We start from the raw sequence: 22675 nt of genomic DNA, 5'->3' as shown, positions 1-22675 counted from the left end.
GGGGCAGGGTGAGGAGATCTTGGGCGAGGGAGAAGGAGAGAGGAGAGGGTAGGACATTGGGGTGATGTCTCTGACACAGGAGCCAGAGTTCCCATTTTTAGGACTGTGTTAATGGGATTTTTGAGGGATGAGAGGTGCTAGAATGGCGGTCAGAACACCTGGGAGGTCTGAAAACGAGGACCTCTTTCAGATTTGGGGGCAACAGCACGCAGAGCAGAGACCCCAGGCACCTCAGGGTAGATTTTAGGCTGTCCTGGTGATGGGGTGATTGCCTTAGAATCAGGACCTTCCCTTAGAATTCAGCTCCATCTTCATAAAAGTGCATCTCCTCAAGTTTGGACCTCAGATGTGTGGGGAACACGGTCTCCGAACTCATCTGTCCCCTCATAATAAGGAGACTGAGCCCCTGGCGCTAAGCTACCTTCAGAGAATCCGGGTTCTTCCTTTGAGGCGTGGAATGGGGGTGGTGAGGGTTCGGGGTGATGCTGCCTGATAAAGGGTCAGCCTTACTCTGGAGGCCGAGTTTACGTCACCTGCAGGCCGGATCTTCCTTCCGCCCACCCTTCCCGCCTGGTCCCCGGCACCACCTCAGCCTTCTTTTCCTTCCTCTTCTTCCCGCCTTTTCGTTCCTCCACAGCTGATTGGCTACACTGAAGCCCCGCCCCATTCCCCCGCCTATTCTTGTGTTGACACGAGCGGGGGCGTGGCTTCAGCGGACGTTGGGCGGCCCGCCGTTGGCGGGCTGCGCACGGGAATCCCTGCTCCAGTCCCAGTAGTCCCTGGAGTCTCGCGCCCGCCCCGCCTCTTCCCCTTTGAAGCTTGTGGACAAGGAGATACTTCTGTAACGCATGCGCCGAAGCCAAGCAAAGCGCCTGAAGCAAGCCAGGCAGACTGCGCATGCGTAGTCGCGACTGGGCATTAGAAGAAAATGGACTCCGTTCGATGACCCAGGCATTGCGCATGCGTCCTACGGCGGCTTGAAGCCGAACCTCGGAGGCCCAGGGCGCCGTTTTGCACATGCGCAGGAGGCTCAATGACAGTCGAGCGTTGCCTAAAGGTGAGGGAAAGGGTGAAAGATTGCATGGCCGGGGGTGGGCGGCCCTGCAGACTCATGTAGCTTTCCGAGCATATCCTATAAAGATTCACCTGACGCCTAGACCCCGCAGAGGTTTTGTCACCGCAGGGCTTCTGGGCCCGCAAAACGCTCCCCCCAAACTCTTGCCTGGGACTCAGGCCAACTGAATAGTGTGGGAGGGGATGGACAGGAGGGCCTACGAGGCGGGCGGATGGGCTCTAACCCGCTGCCTGGGGTAGAAACGGCCCCTGGAAGTTGGGAGGCGGAGGTGGAGGGGGCACCTTTCCCCCAGATGACTTTTGACCTCTTCCCATTTCCCTCGTTTAGGCTGCGAGGAAAGGGTCTAGCCATGCTGCATGTGACCCGAGGGTTCTGGGGATCCAGTGTCCGAGTATGGCCTCTGTTGCCCTCGTTTCTCGGTCACTCCCGGGCCCTGTCATCGCTGGAGGCCAAGATGGGGGAGTACCGCAAGATGTGGAACCCCACGGAGCCCCGCGACTGGGCCCAGCAATACCGCGAACGGCACATCCCTTTCTCCAAAGAGCAACTGCTCCGCCTCCTGATACAGGTACCGCCCGTCCCGGGTCCGAGAGCCTGGGGACTACGAATCCCGGCAGGCCTCGCGGCGGTACAGCCCTTCAAGCTATAGAAGAATGCCCTTGGCGCCCCCTGGGAATTGTAGTTCCTTTACCCTTTATGTGACTTCCCTGGTGGCGCAGACGGTAAAGCGTCTGTCTACAGTGCGGGAGACCCGGGTTCGATCCCTGGGTCGGGAAGATCCCCTGGAGAAGGAAATGGCAATCCACTCCAGTACTATTGCCTGGAAAATCCCATGGACAGAGGAGCCTGGTAGGCTACAGTCCATGGGGTTGCAGAGAGTTGGACACGACTGAGCGACTTCACTTCACTTACCCTTTATAGGCCCAGGTGAGCGAGGAGTGAGTTGGAATGCTGGAGACTGACTGCCGAGATGTAGATGAAGCAGCGATTCCAGACTCTAGCTCGTTCTGGGGGCTTGAACAAGCACTCACACGGGGGGTGGTTTTACCCTCTACAAAACGGGTATGATCTTCATCTTCGTCATTACAATGACTACTCCCTAATAATAATTATTGTACCAATGAAGCAATAATCATATTACACTGAGCTCTTATTATATGGCACCGTGCTAAGCATTTTCCGCATATTATTGAATAATGAACAACCCAGTAAGAGGTACCACCATCATTCCCTCTTTACAAAGGAGATAACTAAAGCAGGAGAAGGCAGTGACTCACCTAAGGTCATGACTAGTGACTCAGATTTGATCCAAAGTGTACTGACTATAGAGCAGGGTGGGGATTAGGGTGAGACAAGTAGATACTTGCTCGACCCTAAGACCTTAAGTTCTTACCCCACTGTCACCATCATACTTGTGATTATTTTTTATCATCATTCCTTCATTTAATAATTATTACTTGATGACATCACTGACTCAATGGACATGAGTTTGGGTAAACTCTGGGAGTTGGTGATGGACAGGGAGGCCTGGCGTGCTTTGGTTCATGGGGTCACAGAGTTGGACACAACTGAGCGACTGAACTGAACTGAAATGTCTCTGTATGGCCTAAGTTCTGTGCTGGGCTTTATCCATATACAGAAGTATATATACACACACACAAACACACATTTAGATATATGGACACATGTAATCACATCAAATTGTCACTATCGGTTTTTTCAGAAAGAGGGTGTGATCCTCTGTTGCCAATAAGGAAACAGACTCAGAGAGGGGATGGCATTCACCCAGGGCACTGAGGTAGGAATGCTAAAATAGTGGGTATATCTGTGTGCTCTGGACCAGGCCTGGTCTCGAGTCTCAGCTTCTCTTTTATGGACAGTGTGGCCCTCAGAAAGTGACTTTCCTAAACCTAGGTGTCCCCTCTGAACAATGAGGGTTATAATTCCATCAGCCTTCTTGTGTCCTCTGGAGGATGAGATCATGCCAGCAAACAGTTCCTGGCACACAAATAAGCATTGTGTGACTGCTGGCCAGTAAGTATCAGAGTGGTAACTTGAAACCCTAGCTCTTTAAGCCATCTGTTTTTCACTCTTCAGGGCTACCTCAGTTTCTTTCAGTGAAATTGATCAGTTCTCTCCCCCTCCCCACCCCCCCAAAAAAACCCACAAAATTTTAAAGAGCCCAGAGCTCTGATTGTCTGGGTTGCCCAGGAAAGAATCCCGCTCCCCACACCCCCACCCCCCCGCCGCCACCCCACCATGAGGAAGGAGAGAGAGGCCTAAAGAGATGTTTTGCTTCCCGAGGTAATAGGAGTTCCATTCCACTCCTGCGGAGAAGGCTGCCTTGGAGGAGTTCACAGCCCACGTGGACTTTTGTACCTTGTTCCACTACCATCACGTCCTGACCCAGCTGCAGGTGAGAACCAGGACCCTGTGGCCCTGTTGTCCTTGTTTGCTTATCTGTTCATTCAGCAAAAATTCTCTGAGTGCTTACTTGGAGTCCAGCCCTCTTCTAAGCATCAGGGATGCAGCAGTGAACAGAACAGATGAAGCCATGCCCTTCTGGAGCTGATATTCCAGGTGGAAAGATGATAAATGAATAAATGTAAGGGACTTGCCTGATGGTCCAGTGGTTAAGACTCTGAGCTTCCGATGCAGGGGCTGTGGGTTCAATTTCTAGTCAGGGAACTAAGATCCCACACGCCATGTTGTTCAGTCACTTGGTTGTGTCTGACTCTTTGCCACCCCGTGGACTGCAGCACGCCAGGCTTCCCTGTCCTTCACTGTTTCCCTGGTGCTCAAACATGCTCAAACTCAGGTCCATTGAGTCGTTGATGCCATCCAACCTTCTCATCCTCTGTCGCCCCCTTCTCTTGCCCTGAATCTTTCCCAGCATCAGGGTCTTTTCCAATGAGTCGGCTCTTCAGCATGTAGTGTGGCCAAATTGAAAACAAAAAATGTAAAATGTGACACTCAGGAGTGGCAAGTGCCATTGAAGGTGGGATAGAAAGCGATGAGAAAAGGGCCTGATTTAGACAGGGTGGTCAAGGAAGGCTTCTCTGAGGAGGTGACAGATAAGCTAATACCTGGGTGAACTGAGGCAGTGAACTCGATGGGTGTCTGGGGATGGACATTTCAGGTAGAAACGTCCTCTTTTTCAAGGAAAAACATTGAGAAAACGTTCTCTTTTTCAAGAGAAAAGCAATTGCAAAGGCCCTGAGGTGTGAGGGCCTGGAGTGTTGGGGGAATGGCAGTAGAACTACTGGCTGGAGGTAAAGAGGGCAGGAGGCGACAGCAGAGAGGGAGTGAGGGGACACTGTGCCTGGCCTCGTGGGTTGTGCTGGAGACGTGGCTTTTATGTAAGCGAGCTGGGAGCCGCCACAGGAGGGTTCAGAGCAGAGGCGGGTCATGAACAGATTCGGGTGTTAATAGGATTCTTCTGGCTGCTCAGCAGGGAACAGACCATCAGAGGCAGAGAGATACATTAAAGAGTCTATTATGTTTGTCCAGGTAAGAGATAATGGCAGCTCAGACAAGAGTAATAGCAGTGGAAGTGGTGAAAAGTGGTCAGGCACTGGTAATGGTTGGAAGGCATCATCATTTGGCTGAGTGGGCGGGACCTTGAAGGAGAGAAAGAAGTCAGGGGGCCTCCAGCAGTTCATGCCGGCACCTCCTGAAGGATACGGCTGCTACTTACTGAGATGTGGAAAGCAGAGCAGAGAGAGGTCTTCAGGGAAGACTGAGAGCTCAGTTTAGACTTAGAAATTTGAGCTGCCTCTTGGACAGCTGGGTAGAGAGATGGACTCAATGCCCATAGTCTGGAAGTCAAGGTAGGAGACTGGGCTAAGAAACAGTCCTGGGAGGATCTAGACAGTACAACCTGCATGACCACCAGGGACATTAACTGAGCCCTGGGGAGTGAATGCTTCAAGATTCTCTCCCAGGAGCCCTTCAAGGACCAGGTCTTTGGAATGTGCAAGGTTTGGACAACTCAGGCCTGCGGAATTAACCCTTTACTGCCCCTGCCCCCCATAGCTCCCCTCCTTGCTTTGGTGAGTAGCAGCTATGGCCTCTCTGCATCAGGCTTATCAATTTCCTGCAGCACCAAGTAGCTGCCAGCAGCCCCATTGGCAGAAGAAGAAACCGAAGCTCCAAGAGGGCCCCGTTGAGCCCAAGATGAGGCAGGTCCCAAGTGGCAGAGCCAAGATTTGTGCTCCTGTCTGCTGGCCTCCAAGCTTTTCTCTGGGGCATCTCTGGCCTCTGGAGACAGGATTCTTTTTCTTTAAAAAGTTATTTTTAAATGTTATGCAAATGTTTAACCATATTGAAACATGGAATATGCAGCAAAGACACACATTCTCACTGAGGCAGCATATTTTATTTTATTATTATTTATTTGTTTGTTTGGCTGCATTGGGTCTTAACTGGCACTCGAGCTCTTTCGTTGAGGCACTCTAGTCTTGTCTCATGGGCTTAGTTGCTCTGTGGTGTATGGGTTAGTTTCTGGACCAGGGATCAAACCCACATCCCCTGCATTGCAAGGCAGATTCTTAACCATTGAACCACCAGGGAAGTCCCAAGGCAGCAGATTTTAAATGGAGACCCTGAGAGGGTGGGTGGAAGCATCAGGTGAGTGAGACACACTGGGTTACCATTTGCTGATGACCTAAGACCCTTGAGGAAGCAGTTTGGAGCAGGCAAAGAACAAGAAGAGCCCCAGTTCAGACGCCAGCTTTGTCGTTCACTAGGAGTGAGGGCGACCTTGGCAGGTGCCCTCTCTCTGGGACTCCTTTCCCTTTTGCATTCATTCATTGGATTCACTCAATGCATGTTTACTGAGCACCTACTGTGTCCTGGAAGGTTCCAGGCCCCCAGCCTCAGTGGTGCGCCTGTGTATCTGCCTCATGGCATCACGTGCCAGGGAGAGAGACTGACCCTCCACAAGGTAAAGAAGTAAAATATGTGAAGAAGTGCTAAGTACCACAGAGAGGGTGCCAGATAAAGTACAAGACGCCCAGCTTATTCATTTCCTAATTCTACCATACCAAATGAGCATCCACTGGATGGCTTAAAACAAGAGATCTCTTCTTTGAGAGTTCAGGAAGCTGGAAGTCCAAAATCAAAGTGCTGGCAGGGTTAGTTTCTTCTGGAGCCTCAGAGGAAGGGACCCATCCTATGCTTTTCTCCAAGCTTCTGGCAGTCCGTGGCTTGTGGACACATCACTTTAATCTCTGTCTTCATCTTCACATCACTTTCTTCTCTATGAGTCCTATTCTGTCTCTTATAAGGACACTCTCATTGGATTTCAGTTCAGTTCAGTCACTCAGTCGTGTCCGACTTTTTGCTACCCCATGAATTGCAGCACGCCAGGCCTCCCTGTCCATCACCAACTCCCGGAGTTCACCCAGACTCATGTCCATCGAGTCAGTGATGCCATCCAGCCATCTCATCCTCTGTCGTCCCCTTCTCCTCCTGCCCCCAATCCCTCCCAGCATCAGAGTCTTTTCCAATGAGTCAACTCTTTGCAAGAGGTTGCCAAAGTGCTGGAGTTTCAGCGTTAGCATCATTCCTTCCAAAGAAATCCCAGGGCTGATCTCCTTCAGAATGGACTGGTTGGATCTCCTTGCAGTCCAAGGGACTCTCAAGAGTCTACTCCAACACCACAGTTCAAAAGCATCAATTCTTCGGCGTTCAGCCTTCTTCACAGTCCAACTCTCACATCCATACATGACCACCGGAAAAACCATAGCTTTGACTAGACGAACTTTTGTTGGCAAAGTAATGTCTCTGCTTTTGAATATGCTGTCTACGTTGGACATAACTTTCCTTCCAAGGAGTAAGTGTCTTTTAATTTCATGGCTGCAGTCACCATCTGTAGTGATTTTGGAGCCCAAAAAAATAAAGTCTGACACTGTTTCCACTGTTTCCCCATCTATTTCCCATGAAGTGATGGGACCGGATGCCATGATCTTCGTTTTCTGAATGTTGAGCTTTAAGCCAACTTTTTCACTCTCCACTTTCACTTTCATCAAGAGGCTTTTGAGTTCCTCTTCACTTTCTGCCATAAGGGTGGTGTCATCTGCATATCTGAGGTTATTGATATTTCTCCTGGCAATCTTGATTCCAGCTTGTGTTTCTTCCAGTCCAGCGTTTCTCATGATGTGCTCTGCATATAAGTTAAATAAGCAGGGTGACAATATACAGCCTTGATGTCCTCCTTTTCCTATTTGGAATCAGTCTGTTGTTCCATGTCCAGTTCTAACTGTTGCTTCCTGACCTGCATATAGGTTTCTCAAGAGGCAGATCAGGTGGTCTGGTATTCCCATCTCTTTCAGAATTTTCCACAGTTTATTGTGATCCACACAGTCAAAGGCTTTTAGGGCCCACCCTAATCCAATATGGTCTCACTTTGATACCTTAATTATACCTGCAAAGACCCTTTTCCAAATGAGGTCATATTCTGAGGTTCCCAGGGGACAGGAATTTTTAGAGGACACTCTTCTACCCTCTAAACCCAGTTAAATTTGAATTTCAGATAAGCTATGAGAAATTATTCTTTTTAAAGTAGAATTATGTCCATGTAAATACAATCCTTAAATATTTCACAGGACATACTTAAACTGAAAAATTATTTATTGTTGATCTGGAAATACAGCTGAACTTGGTGTCCTGTATTTTATTTTTTGGCTAAATCTGGTAACCCTAATTAAGGAGAAAAAGAAAGGAGAGGTGTTTTTTGCAGTTTTAGGTGGGGTAGTCAGGGACAGCCTCACTGAGGGGGTGACATTTGAGCCTGAAGGAGGCCAGAGTGAGCCATGTGGAGATCTATGAGAATGGTAAGTGCAAAGGCCCGGTGGCTGGAGTGTGCATGGTATGTAGGAGGGGCTAGAGGTGAGTGAGTGAAGGGGCAAAGCTGGAGATGAGCCAGAGAGGGGCGTGCGGCCAGATCTTCAGCGCCGTATGGGACACAGTGAAGTCTTGGCTTTGACTCTGAGTGAGGTGAGAGCCAGGAAATGGCTCTGAGCTAACAGACGCAAGCTGACTTCTGTTACAAGAGGCGCCCTCTGGTGGTTTCCGGGAACAGACTGGGGGGTGAGGTTGGGAGCCGGGAGACTGGCGCGGCTGTCACGACCGCCCAGGAGATGAGAAGTGGTCGGATCCTGGGTCTGTTTTGAATGGGTGCCATCAGGATTTGCTGATGGATTGAAGAAAGAGAGGAGTCCAGGATGACCAGAGGCTTTGGGCCTGAGCGCCTGGAAGAATGCACTTCTCTGACATGGAGAAGATGGAGGTGAGGGAGAGCAGGTTTGGGGAGGAGTTTCAGGACCCCCTTTGGGACACATTGGGCTTGAGAGTGGTCTTGAGAGGAGGGAGGCGAGGGCGTTTGGAAGGGCCCTGGAGACGGCTGTTGGACTCATCCAGGCAGAAGGCGATGGTGGTGTGGACTGGGCAGGGCTGGTGGGGAGGAGAGAGCCTGGCGGAGTTGCTCTCTGTTTTGGAGGTGGAATCATCGTGATTAATAAATCATGCAAGGAAAGGGAACAGCAATGGTCACCCACCACATCCAGGTTTCTGGCTCGAAGCCATGGGCGGATGCGAAGTTCCCAGAAGAGAATCTGGTTTGCAGCGGACGTTATATGAATGCACTTCTCCCTCCTCCAGCTCTGAGAGTCCCTCACTCTCAAAGTGCAGCTCAGCCCCGGGAAAGGCATTTCTCAAGGTCATTCCGTGAATTTGAGAACATGGCCCATGGGACCTGCTCTGTCAGCCTGGCTGGAAATACTTGGACACAGGCCTTAGTTCTGGGCCCCAGTACTGTTCTGGGCCAGCACGGGCCGGCCCTCAGCATTAGTTCCCATGAGGACTTGCTGGGCTCGATTCTCTACTACATCATCAGACACCTGGCTCCGTTGTCTCGGAGACCCTGGACTTTCCGTCTCCAAACCTTTGCCCAGGCCGTTCCTCCCACTTGGAATGCCCCTCCCTGGTTTCCTTCCACTAACAAAAGCTTCCCCTGACCTTGATGTGTTGTTCCTTAAGGCTGCCTCTCCTGAGAGACACACAGAGGGTGGGGTTTAGGGGCTGGTTTTATGGAGGGGTGCTTCCCTCTGGGGCTTGTTGGATAGTCTGGGACACATTATATGTCACCCTGAAATTCCATCTCTCTGTGAACAAATAGGCAAGCCACCTGGAAGCTTGCTCTTTAAAAAAAAATTTTTTTTTTTTACATATTTATTTGGCTGTGCTGGGTCTTAGTTGCAGCATGCAGGATCTACCATCTTTGTTGTAGCACTTCAGGGTCTTTAGTCGTGACATGCAAACTCTTAGTTGTGGCATGTGGGATCTAGTTCCCCAAACAGGGATCAAACCTGGGCCCTCCTGCATTGGGAGCACAGAGTCCTAACCACTGGACCGCCAGGGAAGTCCCTAGCTCTTTTTTTTCTTCATTCATTCATTCATTCATTCAGTCAACAATTTTGGGCGGCATTGATGGGTGCATAAGATGAGATGGACAAGGCATTACGCAGTTCTATGAGGACACTGAAGGTCATCGAGTTTGGATTTTATTCCAAATGCTATGAGAAGCCACTGGAGGGATAGGGTCTGTTTATAATCTCAGTAAGCTCCTTGTGACAGCCACGTGGGGACTGGTTTGGACATGGTGGGAGAGTGGAAACCCGATGCACCTGTTTAGGTGCGAGGCGATGGTGGCTAGGACGAGAAGGCAGCAGTGGGATGGAAAGGAAGCTAGAGTCCAGAACGATTCAGAGTCTGATGAATTGGCTAAAGATCAGATACAGGGGTGATGATAAGAAAGGAAAAATTACTAGAACTAATCAATGACTATAGTAAAGTTGCAGGATATAAAATCAACACACAGAAATCACTTGCATTCCTATACACTAATAATGAGAAAACAGAAAGAGAAATTAAGGAAACAATTCCATTCACCATTGCAATGGAAAGAATAAAATACTTAGGAATATATCTACCTAAAGAAACTAAAGACCTATATATAGAAAACTATAAAACACTGGTGAAAGAAATCAAAGAGGACACTAACAGATGGAGAAATATACCATGTTCATGGATTGGAAGAATTAATATAGTGAAAATGAGTATACTACCCAAAGCAATCTATAGATTCAATGCAATCCCTATCAAGCTACCAACAGCATTCTTCAAAGAGCTAGAACAAATAATTTCACAATTTGTATGGAAATACAAAAAACCTCGAATAGCCAAAGCGATCTTGAGAAAGAAGAATGGAACTGGAGGAATCAACCTACCTGACTTCAGGCTCTACTACAAAGCCACAGTTATCAAGACAGTATGGTACTGGCACAAAGACAGAAATATAGATCAATGGAACAAAATAGAAAGCCCAGAGATAAATCCACGCACATATGGACACCTTATCTTTGACAAAGGAGGCAAGAATATACAATGGATTAAAGACAATTTCTTTAACAAGTGGTGCTGGGAAATCTGGTCAACCACTTGTAAAAGAATGAAACTAGAACACTTTCTAACACCATACACAAAAATAAACTCAAAATGGATTAACGATCTAAACGTAAGACCAGAAACTATAAAACTCCTAGTGGAGAACATAGGCAAAACACTCTCTGACATACATCACAGCAGGATCCTCTATGACCCCCCTCCCAGAATATTGGAAATAAAAGCAAAAATAAACAAATGGGACCTAATTAACCTTAAAAGCTTCTGCACATCAAAGGAAACTATTAGCAAGGTGAAAAGACAGCCTTCAGAATGGGAGAAGATAATAGCAAATGAAGCAACTGACAAACAACTAATCTCGAGAATATACAAGCAACTCCTACAGCTCCACTCCAGAAAAATAAATGACCCAATCAAAAAATGGGCCAAAGAACTAAACAGACATTTCTCCAAAGAAGACATACAGATGGCTAACAAACACATGAAAAGATGCTCAACATCACTCATTATCAGAGAAATGCAAATCAAAACCACTATGAGGTACCATTTCACACCAGTCAGAATGGCTGCGATCCAAAAGTCTACAAGTAATAAATGCTGGAGAGGGTGTGGAGAAAAGGGAACCCTCTTACACTGTTGGTGGGAATGCAAACTAGTACAGCCACTATGGAGAAGTGTGGAGATTCCTTAAAAAACTGGAAATAGAACTGCCTTATGATCCAGCAATCCCACTGCTGGGCATACACACTGAGGAAACCAGAAGGGAAAGAGACACATGTACCCCCATGTTCATCGCAGCACTGTTTATAATAGCCAGGACATGGAAGCAACCTAGATGTCCATCAGCAGATGAATGGATAAGAAAGCAGTGGTACATATACACAATGGAGTATTACTCAGCCATTAAAAAGAATACATTTGAATCAGTTCTAATGAGGTGGATGAAACTGGAGCCTATTATACAGAGTGAAGTAAGCCAGAAAGAAAAACACCAATACAGTATACTAATGCATATATATGGAATTTAGAAAGATGGTAACAATAACCCTGTGTATGAGATAGCAAAAGAGACACTGATGTATAGAACAGTCTTATGGACTCTGTGAGAGAGGGAGAGGGTGGGAAGATTTGGGAGAATGGCATTGAAACATGTATAATATCATGTATGAAACGAGTTGCCAGTCCAGGTTCGATGCACGATACTGGATGCTTGGGGCTGGTGCACTGGGACGACCCAGAGGGATGGAATGGGGAGGGAGGAGGGAGGAGGGTTCAGGATGGGGAACACATGTATACCTGTGGCGGATTCATTTTGATATTTGGCAAAACTAATACAATTATGTAAATTTTTAAAAATTAAAAAAAAAACAAAAAACAAAGATGACTCCAGGGTTCCTGATCAGCATCTGAATGGATCACAGTGCCATTTCCTGAAAGAAGACTGAGATGGGGAGGGGGTAGAAATGGAGAGTTTTCCTTAAATCATGTTAGATCTGAGATACCATTAGACATCCAGCTGGAGATGCCAAAGACATAATTGCCTATGAGAATCTGATGCTCAGGGGAGAGGCCAGGGAAGGTTGGGAGGAATAGCTTTGGGAGGGGGCATCCAGGATGGTTATTTTGCTGGAAGATGGGGATGGGAGGATGTGATCTTGTGGGCTTGACATGTTGGATTTGAGGCAACCGTGACATCCCCAAGAAATGTCAGGTAGAGAGTTTGTATTAGTTCCTATAAAGGCTTAGCTCTTGTAACAAGCAGACCCCACAAGGCAATGACTTAAAGAAGGTGGAGGATTCTTCCTCTCCCATTTAACAGCCTTGTGGTAAGTTGGCCACGGTAGATGAGCAGCTCTGTTCCTCATGAGATGATGCCAGGACCCAGGTTCCTTCCATGTTGTTGCTCTGCCATCCCCTGAGGGCCCTGTCTTCATCTCTGTGGGCTCAGAACTCGGTTGTAGGCAGGAGAGCGTTCTAAGCTGTTAAGAACAAGGAAAGAGTGGAAGGTGCAGGAGGGGCAAGAAGTATCTGTTACTTCTGCTCATATTCTGTGGATGAATTCTGGCCACACCTAGTCTCAAAGGAGGCTGGAAATGTAGTCTATCTGGGCAGCCCCACAGCCGCTGCCTTCTCTACTACTGTGGGGGAAGGGGAAGTACTACTCTAATGCTGCTGCTGCTAAGTCGCTTCAGTCGTGTCCGACTCTGTGCGACCCCAGAGACGGCAGCCCACCAGGCTCCCCCGTCCCTGGGATTCTCCAGGCAAAAACACTGGAGTGGGTTGCCATTTCCTTCTCTAATGCATGAAAGTGAGAAGTGAAAGTGAAGTCGCTCAGTCATGTCTGACTCTTAGCAACCCCAGGGACTGTAGCCCACCAGGCTCCTCTGTCCATGGGATTTTCCAGGCAGGAGTACTGGAGTGGGGTGCCATTACTACTAAACATCCCCACAAACTGAACATGGATATTAGGTCTAGAACTTAGAGGAGAGGTCTGATTTGGAGATGTGAGTTGGGTAGTTACCTGCATGGAGATGGTGCTTAAGGCCATGGGGATGGTGAGGCAACATATTGTGAGCTTGAGGGGAGAGACAGGAAGAGGGCCCCAAATCCAGCCTTGGGGTAGCCCATTATTTATGGGGCCAGGAACATCCTTACATGTACCCACAATCCCTCACACTCTGACCTAGTCCATTTTTCTTCTCTCTGACTCTCTCCTCAGGCCTTGTATGACCCCATCAACCCTGACAGGGAGACTCTTGACCAGCCTTCACTTACAGACCCTCAGCGTCTGTCCAATGAGAAGGAAGTGCTTCAGGCCCTGGAGCCCCTGCTGGCCCAGGCCAACTTCTCCCCACTCACGGAGGACACCCTGGCCTACGCTCTGGTGGTCCATCACCCTCAGGATGAGGTCCAGGTGCTTGTCTTCCAGAAAACAACCCAAACTCCTAGGAGACCTTGGGCAGGGGTGGAGCCTTTGGGAAGCAGAGGCTGCTGGGAGCTGTAGTCCTGAACACTAGCCCATGTGGTACCTTTGGTGAAATAGAAAAAAGTGCCTCTTCTCGGGTAACTTCACTCCCACCTGTTGGAAAAGCATCATAAGCTACAGGTCTTCTTAGGACTAGAGACTCTATTACCCATCTGCCTGCAAACTATTAAGAGAGCTGTTCTTTGGTGTGGGGGGCGGGGATTGGTTCCAGTGCCTTTGAGGATATGGAAATCCTCAGATGCTAAAGTCTCTTATATGGAATGGCATAGTATTTGCATATAACCTATGCATATCCTCCTGCATACTTTAAGTCATCTCTGACTATTTGTAATACCTAATACAATGTAAATGCTGTGTAAAAGAGTTGGTGATACTAGCAGATTCCAGTTTTGCTTTCTGGAATTAAAATTTTTTTTAGTCCTATAGTTGGTTGAATCAACAGATGTGAAACCTGCAGTTATGGAGGGCTAACTATAATAAATAATACAAAATACTCACCATTAAAGTCAACAAAATATGGGAATTCCTTGGTAGTTTAGTGGTGAGGACTCAGCGCTTTCACTTCTGGAGCCTGGGTTCAGTCCCTGGTCGGGAAACTAAGATCCTATAAGCTGCGTGGCACAGCCAAAAGAAAAAAGTCAACAAAATACTAATAATCAAAATACTAAATACTGTTAGTATTATAATCAAAATACTAAAAATCACTACATTTTGGTGATTTTAAGTTGTGTTGTTTTCTAAAGTCAGACTTAACCGTCTCTGAAATTGGATTGTGACTTAGAAGCAGTAGTGTGGCATGGTTTGAAAAGTGAAAGTGAAAGTTCACTCAGTCGTGTCCGACTCTTTGAGACCCCATGAACTATACAGTCCATGGAATTCTCCAGGCCAGAATACTGGAGTGGGTACCCTTTTCCTTCTCCAGGTGATCTTCCCAACCCAGGGATTGAACCCAGGTCTCCTGCATTACAGGAGGATTCTTTACCAGCTGAACCACCAGGGAAGCCCAAGAATGCTGGAGTGGGTAGACTATCCCTTCTCTAGCAGATCTTCCCAACCCAGGAATCAAACCGGGGTCTCCTGCATCGCAGGCAGATTCTTTACCAACTAAGCTATCAGGGAAGCCCCTGTTGCGTGGTTTAATTGACAATATATTTTCCCTTTTAGTTGCTTCATAAAATGATAGAGTACCTTAAAATCAGTGGCATTATAGATGCTAGGAAATATGGTCATGAAGATGACTATGATGTGGATGGTGCCATCTTGGATGGTATGTCCTTGTGCAGTGTACAACGTGAACAACCATACATGGCTGTCTGCCTGCACACTGGATGATGATGAGTCTGGGAAGTAGGTGGGGAGGCAGAGGATCACTGGGGGTGAGGCATGTAATTCTAGTATCCTGCATTCACACCGTGGCTTACGCTCAGCTGCTTTTGCTTCCTTCTCCCTCCCTTTGGCAGGTGACAATAAATTTGGACCAGTATATCTACATGCATTTCTGGGCCTTGGGCCAGCGAGTTGGGAAGATGCCCCGTAAGTCCAGCGTGGGCTCCAAGCGTTTCTTCTTCAAATCGCCCCCTGCAGAGAGGTGAGGCGGCCCCTGTTCCCCAGCTGCAGCAAGAGGGAGCAAGGTTAGAGTCGAGAGGGGACGGACAGGTCAGTGTCTGGATTTGGGTGTCTGGGACCTGGGTGGGATGTCAAGAAAGGAGAAAGGGTCAATGAAATACTGCCTCTTCTTCCCAAGGAGAAATAAGACCTGCAATTCTTAGGGGAAGAGAAGGGCTAGGGACATTTCTCTCCATTTTCCAAATGAGGAAAACTGAGGCTCAGAGAGGGAAGGCCACATTCTGAAAAAGTGGTACCACCAGGTTTCTGAAGAACATTATGTTTTTAACATGTAGTTAGATACAGATAGTGTTAGGAGAGCCATATCATCTCACAGTTGGCCAGGGGGCCTGTCAGTCACCCAATCTGTCTGGAATCAGACTATCAAATATGGTTACAAATTCAGAGACAAAAACCAAAGACAAAAAGCCTCTCATATCCCTTAAACCAGTAATTCCACTTCCAGGAATCTATTCCAAGGAGATATTTATACTTGCAGACTGTCTATTTAATTATTTTAATTATCTGTCTCTCATGCTGGACTATAAGCTCCACAAAGGCAGTGACTGACTCATTTTGTTGTCTCTCCAGAGCTAAATAGCACTCCTTGGCACCTAGCAGATACCCTGAAATATATTTAGAATTTGGGTTTGAACGTTAACTAAAGAATTTTTATTCAGCTCTCATTTATCAAGTTCATAAAATCAGAAGCAACCTATGTGTCCAATAACAGGAGATTGCATCATGTTAGTGATCCCCTCTAGTTGGGCACTTAGCTTACTTCTGACTTTCCTCCCACCATTTTTAAGTAGCTTTTAAAATGATGGTGTGACTTCAGAGCCAGTGAGAATGACCTAGGGTTGGAGGGGGACTCCCAGGGGCTGTTCTGACTGTCCTCGCCCCTCCATCTCTGGCTATCAGGAGATACTTTAAGCGGGTGATACTAGCAGCCCGAACGAAGAAGGGGCACTTAGTGCTGAAGAGCTTCAAGGATACGCCATTGGAGGGCCTGGAGCAGCTGCTGCCCGAGCTGAAGGTGCGCACGTCCACCCTGCAGCGTGCCATCCTCAACGTCACACTGATCGTCTCGGGTGTAGTGTTCTTTGTCAACGTGGGCATGGTGGTGCTCTCTGACCTCAAGGTGGCCACCTCCCTGTTGCTGCTGTTCTTCGCTGCTTTCATGGGCCTGCGGGCTGCCAAGGTACGTGACGCCCAACCAAGCCTGCCCTTTGATGGTCAGCTAGAGGGTCAGGCCACCCTGCCAGTTTGTTTCTCTTTTTTTGTGGATTATTCCTGCTTCAGGTTGGCCTTTCTTTCCCTTCCTTATTCACTCAACACAACCTTGGGAGGGTTTCTCGATCTCCCTGAGCCTCAGTTTTCTCATCTGGAAAATGGGCTTAATAAATAGTGAGACCGTCCTAGGAGGGCTGTTGTGAGGAAGAGATGAGTGAATCTGTAATGAGCACTGGGTGCAGGGCTTGCACATGGCCAGTGTGACACAAGTGTTCACAGCCACTCACTGGGCACTTGGTGATGTGAAGGGTGTGTTTTAGAACACGACTGCCTGGGTTTGAATCTAGTTCTACCATTTTCTAGCTGTGTGACCTATTCTTTTAGCGTGTGTGTGTGTGTGTGTGTGTGAGAGAGAGAGAGAGAACCATGTCATGTGGCATGTGGGATCTTCGTTCCCCAAGCAGGGATTGAACCCATGCCCCCTGCAGTGGAAGTGCAGAGTCTTAACCACTGGAGTGCCAGGGAAGTCCTAAGCTATGTAACCTTGAACAAGCTGCTTAAACCTCTCTGTGCATCTCAGAAGCAGAGATGACAGTGAGTTGTGGTGATTAAATGCATTAATACGCTGAACATGGAAAACAGAGGCTGGCCCATAGTACAGAGGTGTTATATGAGAGTTCACCATTACCTTTATTATTATTATTACTGACTGGGCTCTTGTCCCTGAGTCTGGGCTTCCCCACCCCCAAACTCTGGGACCAGGGCCTGTGTTTCGAACAAGCTCCTTTCCTGATTCTGCTACATGTGAGTGCAGGGCTGCCCCATCCAGTTGTACAGGTTGTTCATCATCCAAGGATTCATGGCCGAAGGGACAGGTGGGCGCTGGAATCCAACTTGTGCTTTGCTTGCTGAACCTTGAGCTCTGCCTTGAGGTGGCTGCCTTTTACTGATTCTCCCTGGGGTTGGCACTGGCCCCAAGAGTGCGAACTGGCGCGAGTTGTCCATTGTACCTGATCATTCCCTTGCTGGTTCATTGATTTTCAAGCTGTTTTCAGCCATCCCAATGGGCTCTTAGGAAGCCTGGTAATAAATCCCACAGATAATAACCAGGCTGTGCTGGCTGAGCAGGGAGCACTTCCTGCCGAGGACCAGGGGTCGGGTGTCAATTGAGGGAAGCTCTGAAAGGTGGAGATTGAGCCTGGTGGAGAAGGGGCGCAGTGAGCACAGCCTGGGGAATCTCACAGGGATGGGGTCTGGCGTGCAGGATGGAGAAGCAAGGCCCCAGAGGGGTGGCGAGGGCCTTGAATGCCAAGGCAGGGGCTTTGGGCTTCGTCCTCAGGGCAGAGGGAAGCCACAGAAGGGCTGTAAGCAGAGCAGGAATGTGGCAACCACAGACTGGGTCGGAGGGGCAGGGGGAAGAGGGTGTTGGGCTGCTCTGGGGAGGACATGTGCATTTTCAGCCCAGGGAGGACCATTGTCCCACCTCTCAGTGGCCCTTGGGGATGAAGAACTCTTGAGTCTCTTGGGCTCAGACACTCAGTTTAAAGCCCAGTTCACCTGCTCATTTACTGATCCCTTTTGGACATTTTTCCATGCCCCAGGCTGAGCCTCATTAAGTTCATTCTTTTTTTATTTGGCTTGTCGTATCTCCGTTCTCCAATCACGGACTGAACCCGGGCCATGGCACCAAAAGGCGCCAAATCCTAATCTCTAGACTACCAGGGACTCCCTCCGTGCCTTAAATGCAGGCCTCCCTGGCCTCTGTCCAGCTGCCCACAGAGCATCCATCTTCCCCTGAAACCCCCTTCTCCTCCCCGGCTCCGCATCTCGGGACAGTTGCTCTGATCAGACACCTGGGAGGCTGATTTTGCAGCAGGATACATGGCCCTCTTCCTACCCTTCCCCCAGAGAGCTCATCCACTTCCACGGTTTCCACAAGCTGCTCTCCCGTGCCTCCTAGATCCAGGAGCTCTGCACTCAAGTCTGGAGCAGCCAGGTGGAGGACAGCGTCTCTCCCACCTGCTCCTCCTCCTGGTTCTCCATCTGTGGATGGCCCCGTTGTCCCCACATCACTGACTAGACCCCTGGAAATTACCCTGCCCCCCAACCTGTCAGTCCTCAGCCCATCCTTCCTGCCCCCCAGCGCTCTGCTCCCCAGGCTCTCTGTGCCCATCTCCTCTCCTCTGTCTCGGCTCCAGCTCAGATCCTCTTTCTAGCCTTCCCCCACCCAGTGATCCCCTCCAGCCCATCCCAGATGGCCCCTGAGCTGGCCCTGCTCCTCCCTTGCTCACAACCTGGCCTCAGAGACACTGCTTCTTCAGCCTCATCTGACACAATTCTCAGCTTCAGCTCCACCAAAATATACTTGTAGCTCCTTCCACCACTACTTCTCTCCCCTTCTCTCCCTTTGCATATGCTGTTCCTCCTTCTGAAACATACTCTCCCCTGGAGGAGGGCACAGTGGCCTACTCCGTATTCTTGCCTGGAGAATCCCCATAGACAAAGGAGCCTGGTGGGTACAGTCCATGGGGTCGCAAAGAGTCGGACACGACTGAAGCGACTTAGCATGCATGCATGCATCCTTTTGCTAGGCTGATCAACCCCTCCTCACCCTCATCTCAGAGGCTCCAGAAAGCCCTCCCAGACTTCCTGAGCTGCGGGGGCTCCTGACATGTCCTGGTTTCCTGGGGAGACCCGTGGGGCAGCCTGAGAAGGCTGTCGAGCTGGCATCCCAGAGATGCCTCAGGGCTGGTCCTGCCCTGGAAGGAGAGGCATGGGGCCCATGGACAGACAGCCATGTGCCTGACCGAGGCGGCAGTGGGCCCTGTAGGAACCCAGGGATGCAGCTGCTTGTCTGTGCAAAGCGATATCTATCCTGAACCTTGACGATAAGACAGCAAGTGTTTTTCAAGAAAAGACTGGAAGCCACTTGGCCTGTCCCAAGGCCCAGAAGCCCAAGAGAGCAGGGTGCGCTCAGGGCGACCATCTGGGTAGACTGAGCTCATTCAACACGGGCTGCATTCATGGGAGAGGAGCAGAATATTGAGTGGGAGTAATCCCTGGGGCCAGGCCACAGAGTTTGGAGTCTCTGAGGGCACTAGGGAGCTATTTGAGGGTGTGAGCAGGGGAGGGGCAGGCTCAACTCTGGGGATTTGCAGAGAGAAGGGAGTAGGGGAGACTGAGGCCTGGGAGGAGGCTGGGTGATGCATTAGGTGGGTTGGATGGGAGGGGACAGGGCAGAGAGGGTCAAGGCAGGAGGATGGGGCCGGAGAGTGACAGGCTGGCGAGGAGGGGGCAGGATGGTGCCAGGGCTCTGATCTGTGATGGCGTAGATGGTGGGGCCACCCCAGATACGGACCCCAGGGGAGGAGGAAGGAGGGACTGAGGAGTTGGGTAAGGAGAGACACTGCGCTCAGCGTGGGCCTTGGTGAGTGTCGGAGGGACATTTAGCTGGCCAATGGTGAGCCCTCTCCAGGGAGAGGTCTGGCCTCACGTGTCTGCCTCGGAATGGCATGACCTGTTCACTTAACCTGCGAGAATTCCACTCCATAAGCCTGGCAGAAACGGGCACACAACCCAATGTATTTTTCATAACAGTCGCGAATGCATCCAATTCCTGCATCTTGCCTCCAACCAAAGAAATTGGCGATTCGTTCCAATGCAGGGACATAAACTGACTGTGCTGGCCTTGTAAGAAGAGAGTGCAGTTCACACAGAGCGTGTCATTGGGACCATGCAGGCCATTTCAGCGATTTTCCAGGGCTGTGTTCATTTCAGAGGCATTTCACCGTAGGTTTCCACGTAGGGTGGGCAACACTGTTTGGGCAGAAGATACTTCAATAACTAAGTACTTGTGACCTGCCAGCTTCTGTGCCATGTTTTATTAACTTCCAGTGCCCCTTCTGTCATTTGCCTTGGCTCACAGACAGGGCTACCTGAAGACTTAGGTTTTGGCCACAGCCTCACAGCTGGAGGGGCAGAGATAGGACTGGCATCCAGGCCTGCAGGCCGCAGGACCCAGCAGCCCTGAACTCACTTGGTGGATGAAAAGACGAATCTGGGTGGATGAATCTGAGTTCGAGTCGCAGAGGGCACTGATGGGCTCTCATCTCCCTCTTCAGGGACAACAGGAATGAGGAAAGGGGTCCAGGCAGGAGGGATGGAGGGTGGGGAAGGGGTAGCCAGTAGACAGCTGGGCCCCAGACCCGCCTCTCCCTCATCAAGTATTTGTTGTCCATTAACACTTCTTTTCGGGCTTCCCTGGTGGCTCAGCAGTAAAGAATCCACCTGCCAATGCAGGGGACTTGGGTTCAGTCCCTGGGTTGGGAAGATCCCCTGAAGGAAATGGCAACCCACTCTAGTATTCTTGCCTGGGAAATCCCATGGACAGAGGAGCCTGGCGGGGTCACAAAGAGTCGGACGGGACTTAGCAACTAAACAACAACACTCTCTTTATAATATTTAAAACCTTTCAAAAAATTTCAAACAAATGCACAGATGGAATAGTATGATAAGCTCCTCTGTTGTCAGCACCCAGCGTCAACAATTAGTAACACTCAGGTTTCACCTAAAGACACCCCGCCCGCCCCCACCCCCCACCCACCACCACTGGATTATTTTGAAGCAAATTCTACACATCATCTGGAAATACTTGTGTGTGTCTAGATGATAAGGACTTTAAAAAAAATTGTAATGAAAAGTGCCCAGGCTAAAACTCTTGTCTGTGAATCCTCGAACACATCCATTGTTACGTGGCTCAGATAAGCAAACCCGGGCAGCGGCCTCCGAGGCACTGGGGCCAGAGCGTGTGGGTTAAGCGTAAAAATACCTGAGCCGGAGAGGGCCGCAGAGGTCCCCGCAGCCCTTGGGAAGGGCGGTACCTGCCCGAGTGACCTAGGGGTGTGCGTATGGGTGGGGTTGTATATGGGTGCCTGTGTGATTGGGTGGGGTGTGTGTATGCGCGGGGCGTAGAGTCCCAGCAGGCCCCGCCCCTCCCCTCCCGGATTTTGTCCTGCATGCAGATGTTCGGACATCGGCGCAGCGCGCAGGCGCTGGAGCTGGCGCACATGCTCTACTACCGCAGCACGTCCAACAACGCAGAGCTGCTCAGCGCCCTGGTCCTGCGCGCACAGGACGAGCACACCAAAGAGGCGCTGCTTGCGCACAGCTTCCTGGCCCGGCGGACCGGAGGGGCAAAGGGCCAGCCGGAAGGTAGGCCCGCAGGGGCCAAGAGGCCCCACCCCTTTGCAGCCCCTCACTTGCTAGGTCCCGCCCCGTCTCTTGCGGCCCTTTTCCCCTTAGGCCCCGCCCCTTCCTAACACTGCTGGGCGCAGATGTGGCCCCATCTGGAACAAACTCCACCCGGCCACTACGGAGTCGAGAGTCCTCTTAGTCCCAGACGGCCTTGCCCCAGTGAGACTCCATCTCCATGATGCCCACCTCCCAAACCCAGCTCGCGCTGGTGAACCGGATTCAACAGTAGGGACTCCTGACCCAGTTCCCATCTCGGTGGGCCTGCTACTGGGATGACCTCAACCTCAACTGCGATAGGAGTCTTGGATCAGACTCCTGTTGTGGTATGCTCCCCACTCCCCGTCCGCTGCTTCCTATATGCCAACCCAAATACTCCCTTACTAGAGAGCCCAGATGGCTCCTCCCTGAACAAGAGTCCCTGGCTGGTCCTCAGATAAGAGCCCCAACGTTGAGCCTCCTAGGTTCTGCCCCACTCCGCTAGGCTTCTTCCAAACCCAGACCTCTCTTATTCCTTGTCCTGCACCCTCCCCGCTGCCCACTCTTAGTCCTTCGGGTTGGTCTGACCTCACAACACCTGCCTGTCCCCCAGCAGAGACCTCCCAGTGGCTCCAGTCGGAGGTGGAGAACTGGCTTCTAGCCCAGTCAGGCTGTGACGTGGCCTTCAACGGAAAGAGGGCCCTGGCCCACCTGCAAGCCCTGCCCCCCACCCTCGGAATGTACCCGCCCCCGGGCCTCCCCAAACTAGACCTGTTGGCTACTATCTCTTCCCCCAAGTCCACACCTAGCGATGACAACTCCTTAGAGAAACCTCTCGGCCCAGCCCAACCCAGCCACCTGGTTGGGAACTAAGCGCCGCCTCCTCCTTGACAAGCTGTCGATCATGGCTAAGATGCTTCGCCACTCCCCAACTTCCAATTACTCGTTACCACTTCCGTTATGCTGTTTTCTTAAACAAAACCGCCCAATGAGGCAGCCCGCCGTTGCCAATCGCCCCTCTTCCCATGAACAGCCAATCAAAGCTTTTTGGCTTTGCTTCTGGTCCATCTCTTACTCCCTCC

At 50.1% G+C, this 22675-nt stretch overlaps 2 protein-coding genes across 8 annotated transcripts in view; one reads left to right on the top strand and one right to left on the bottom strand.

Moving 5' to 3' along the window:
• Positions 1 to 1019, bottom strand: part of SYNGR4 (synaptogyrin 4) — a 10538-nt gene extending 9519 nt beyond the window's left edge. For 3 of the 5 annotated variants that reach the window (XM_055551928.1, XM_055551929.1, XM_055551930.1), the window contains exon 1: positions 534 to 1019. In XM_055551928.1, the coding sequence (XP_055407903.1) occupies positions 534 to 1019 (486 nt within the window). Of the gene's footprint in view, positions 1 to 421 lie in introns of all 5 variants that reach the window. The other 2 variants (XM_055551931.1, XM_055551932.1) reach the window with 1 other exon arrangement.
• On the top strand, positions 924 to 22675 carry TMEM143 (transmembrane protein 143). 3 transcript variants are annotated; one of them, XM_055551925.1, is made up of 8 exons: positions 926 to 1057; positions 1403 to 1643; positions 3387 to 3491; positions 13260 to 13454; positions 14987 to 15114; positions 16053 to 16332; positions 21386 to 21575; positions 22207 to 22675. In XM_055551925.1, exons 2-8 carry the CDS (start codon positions 1425 to 1427, stop codon positions 22464 to 22466), a joined length of 1377 nt encoding a protein of 458 aa, XP_055407900.1. In that variant the 5' UTR covers positions 926 to 1057; positions 1403 to 1424; the 3' UTR covers positions 22467 to 22675. The 3 variants fall into 3 exon arrangements, with proteins under 3 accessions (XP_055407902.1, XP_055407900.1, XP_055407901.1); XM_055551926.1 differs by having other exon boundaries at positions 928 to 1057; positions 22210 to 22675; XM_055551927.1 differs by lacking the exon at positions 13260 to 13454 and having other exon boundaries at positions 924 to 1057.

Source organism: Bubalus kerabau, chromosome 17 (genome assembly GCF_029407905.1).
Source record: "Bubalus kerabau isolate K-KA32 ecotype Philippines breed swamp buffalo chromosome 17, PCC_UOA_SB_1v2, whole genome shotgun sequence".
Taxonomy (NCBI): Eukaryota; Metazoa; Chordata; class Mammalia; order Artiodactyla; family Bovidae; genus Bubalus; species Bubalus kerabau.
This window is presented reverse-complemented; position numbering and strand designations above follow the sequence as displayed.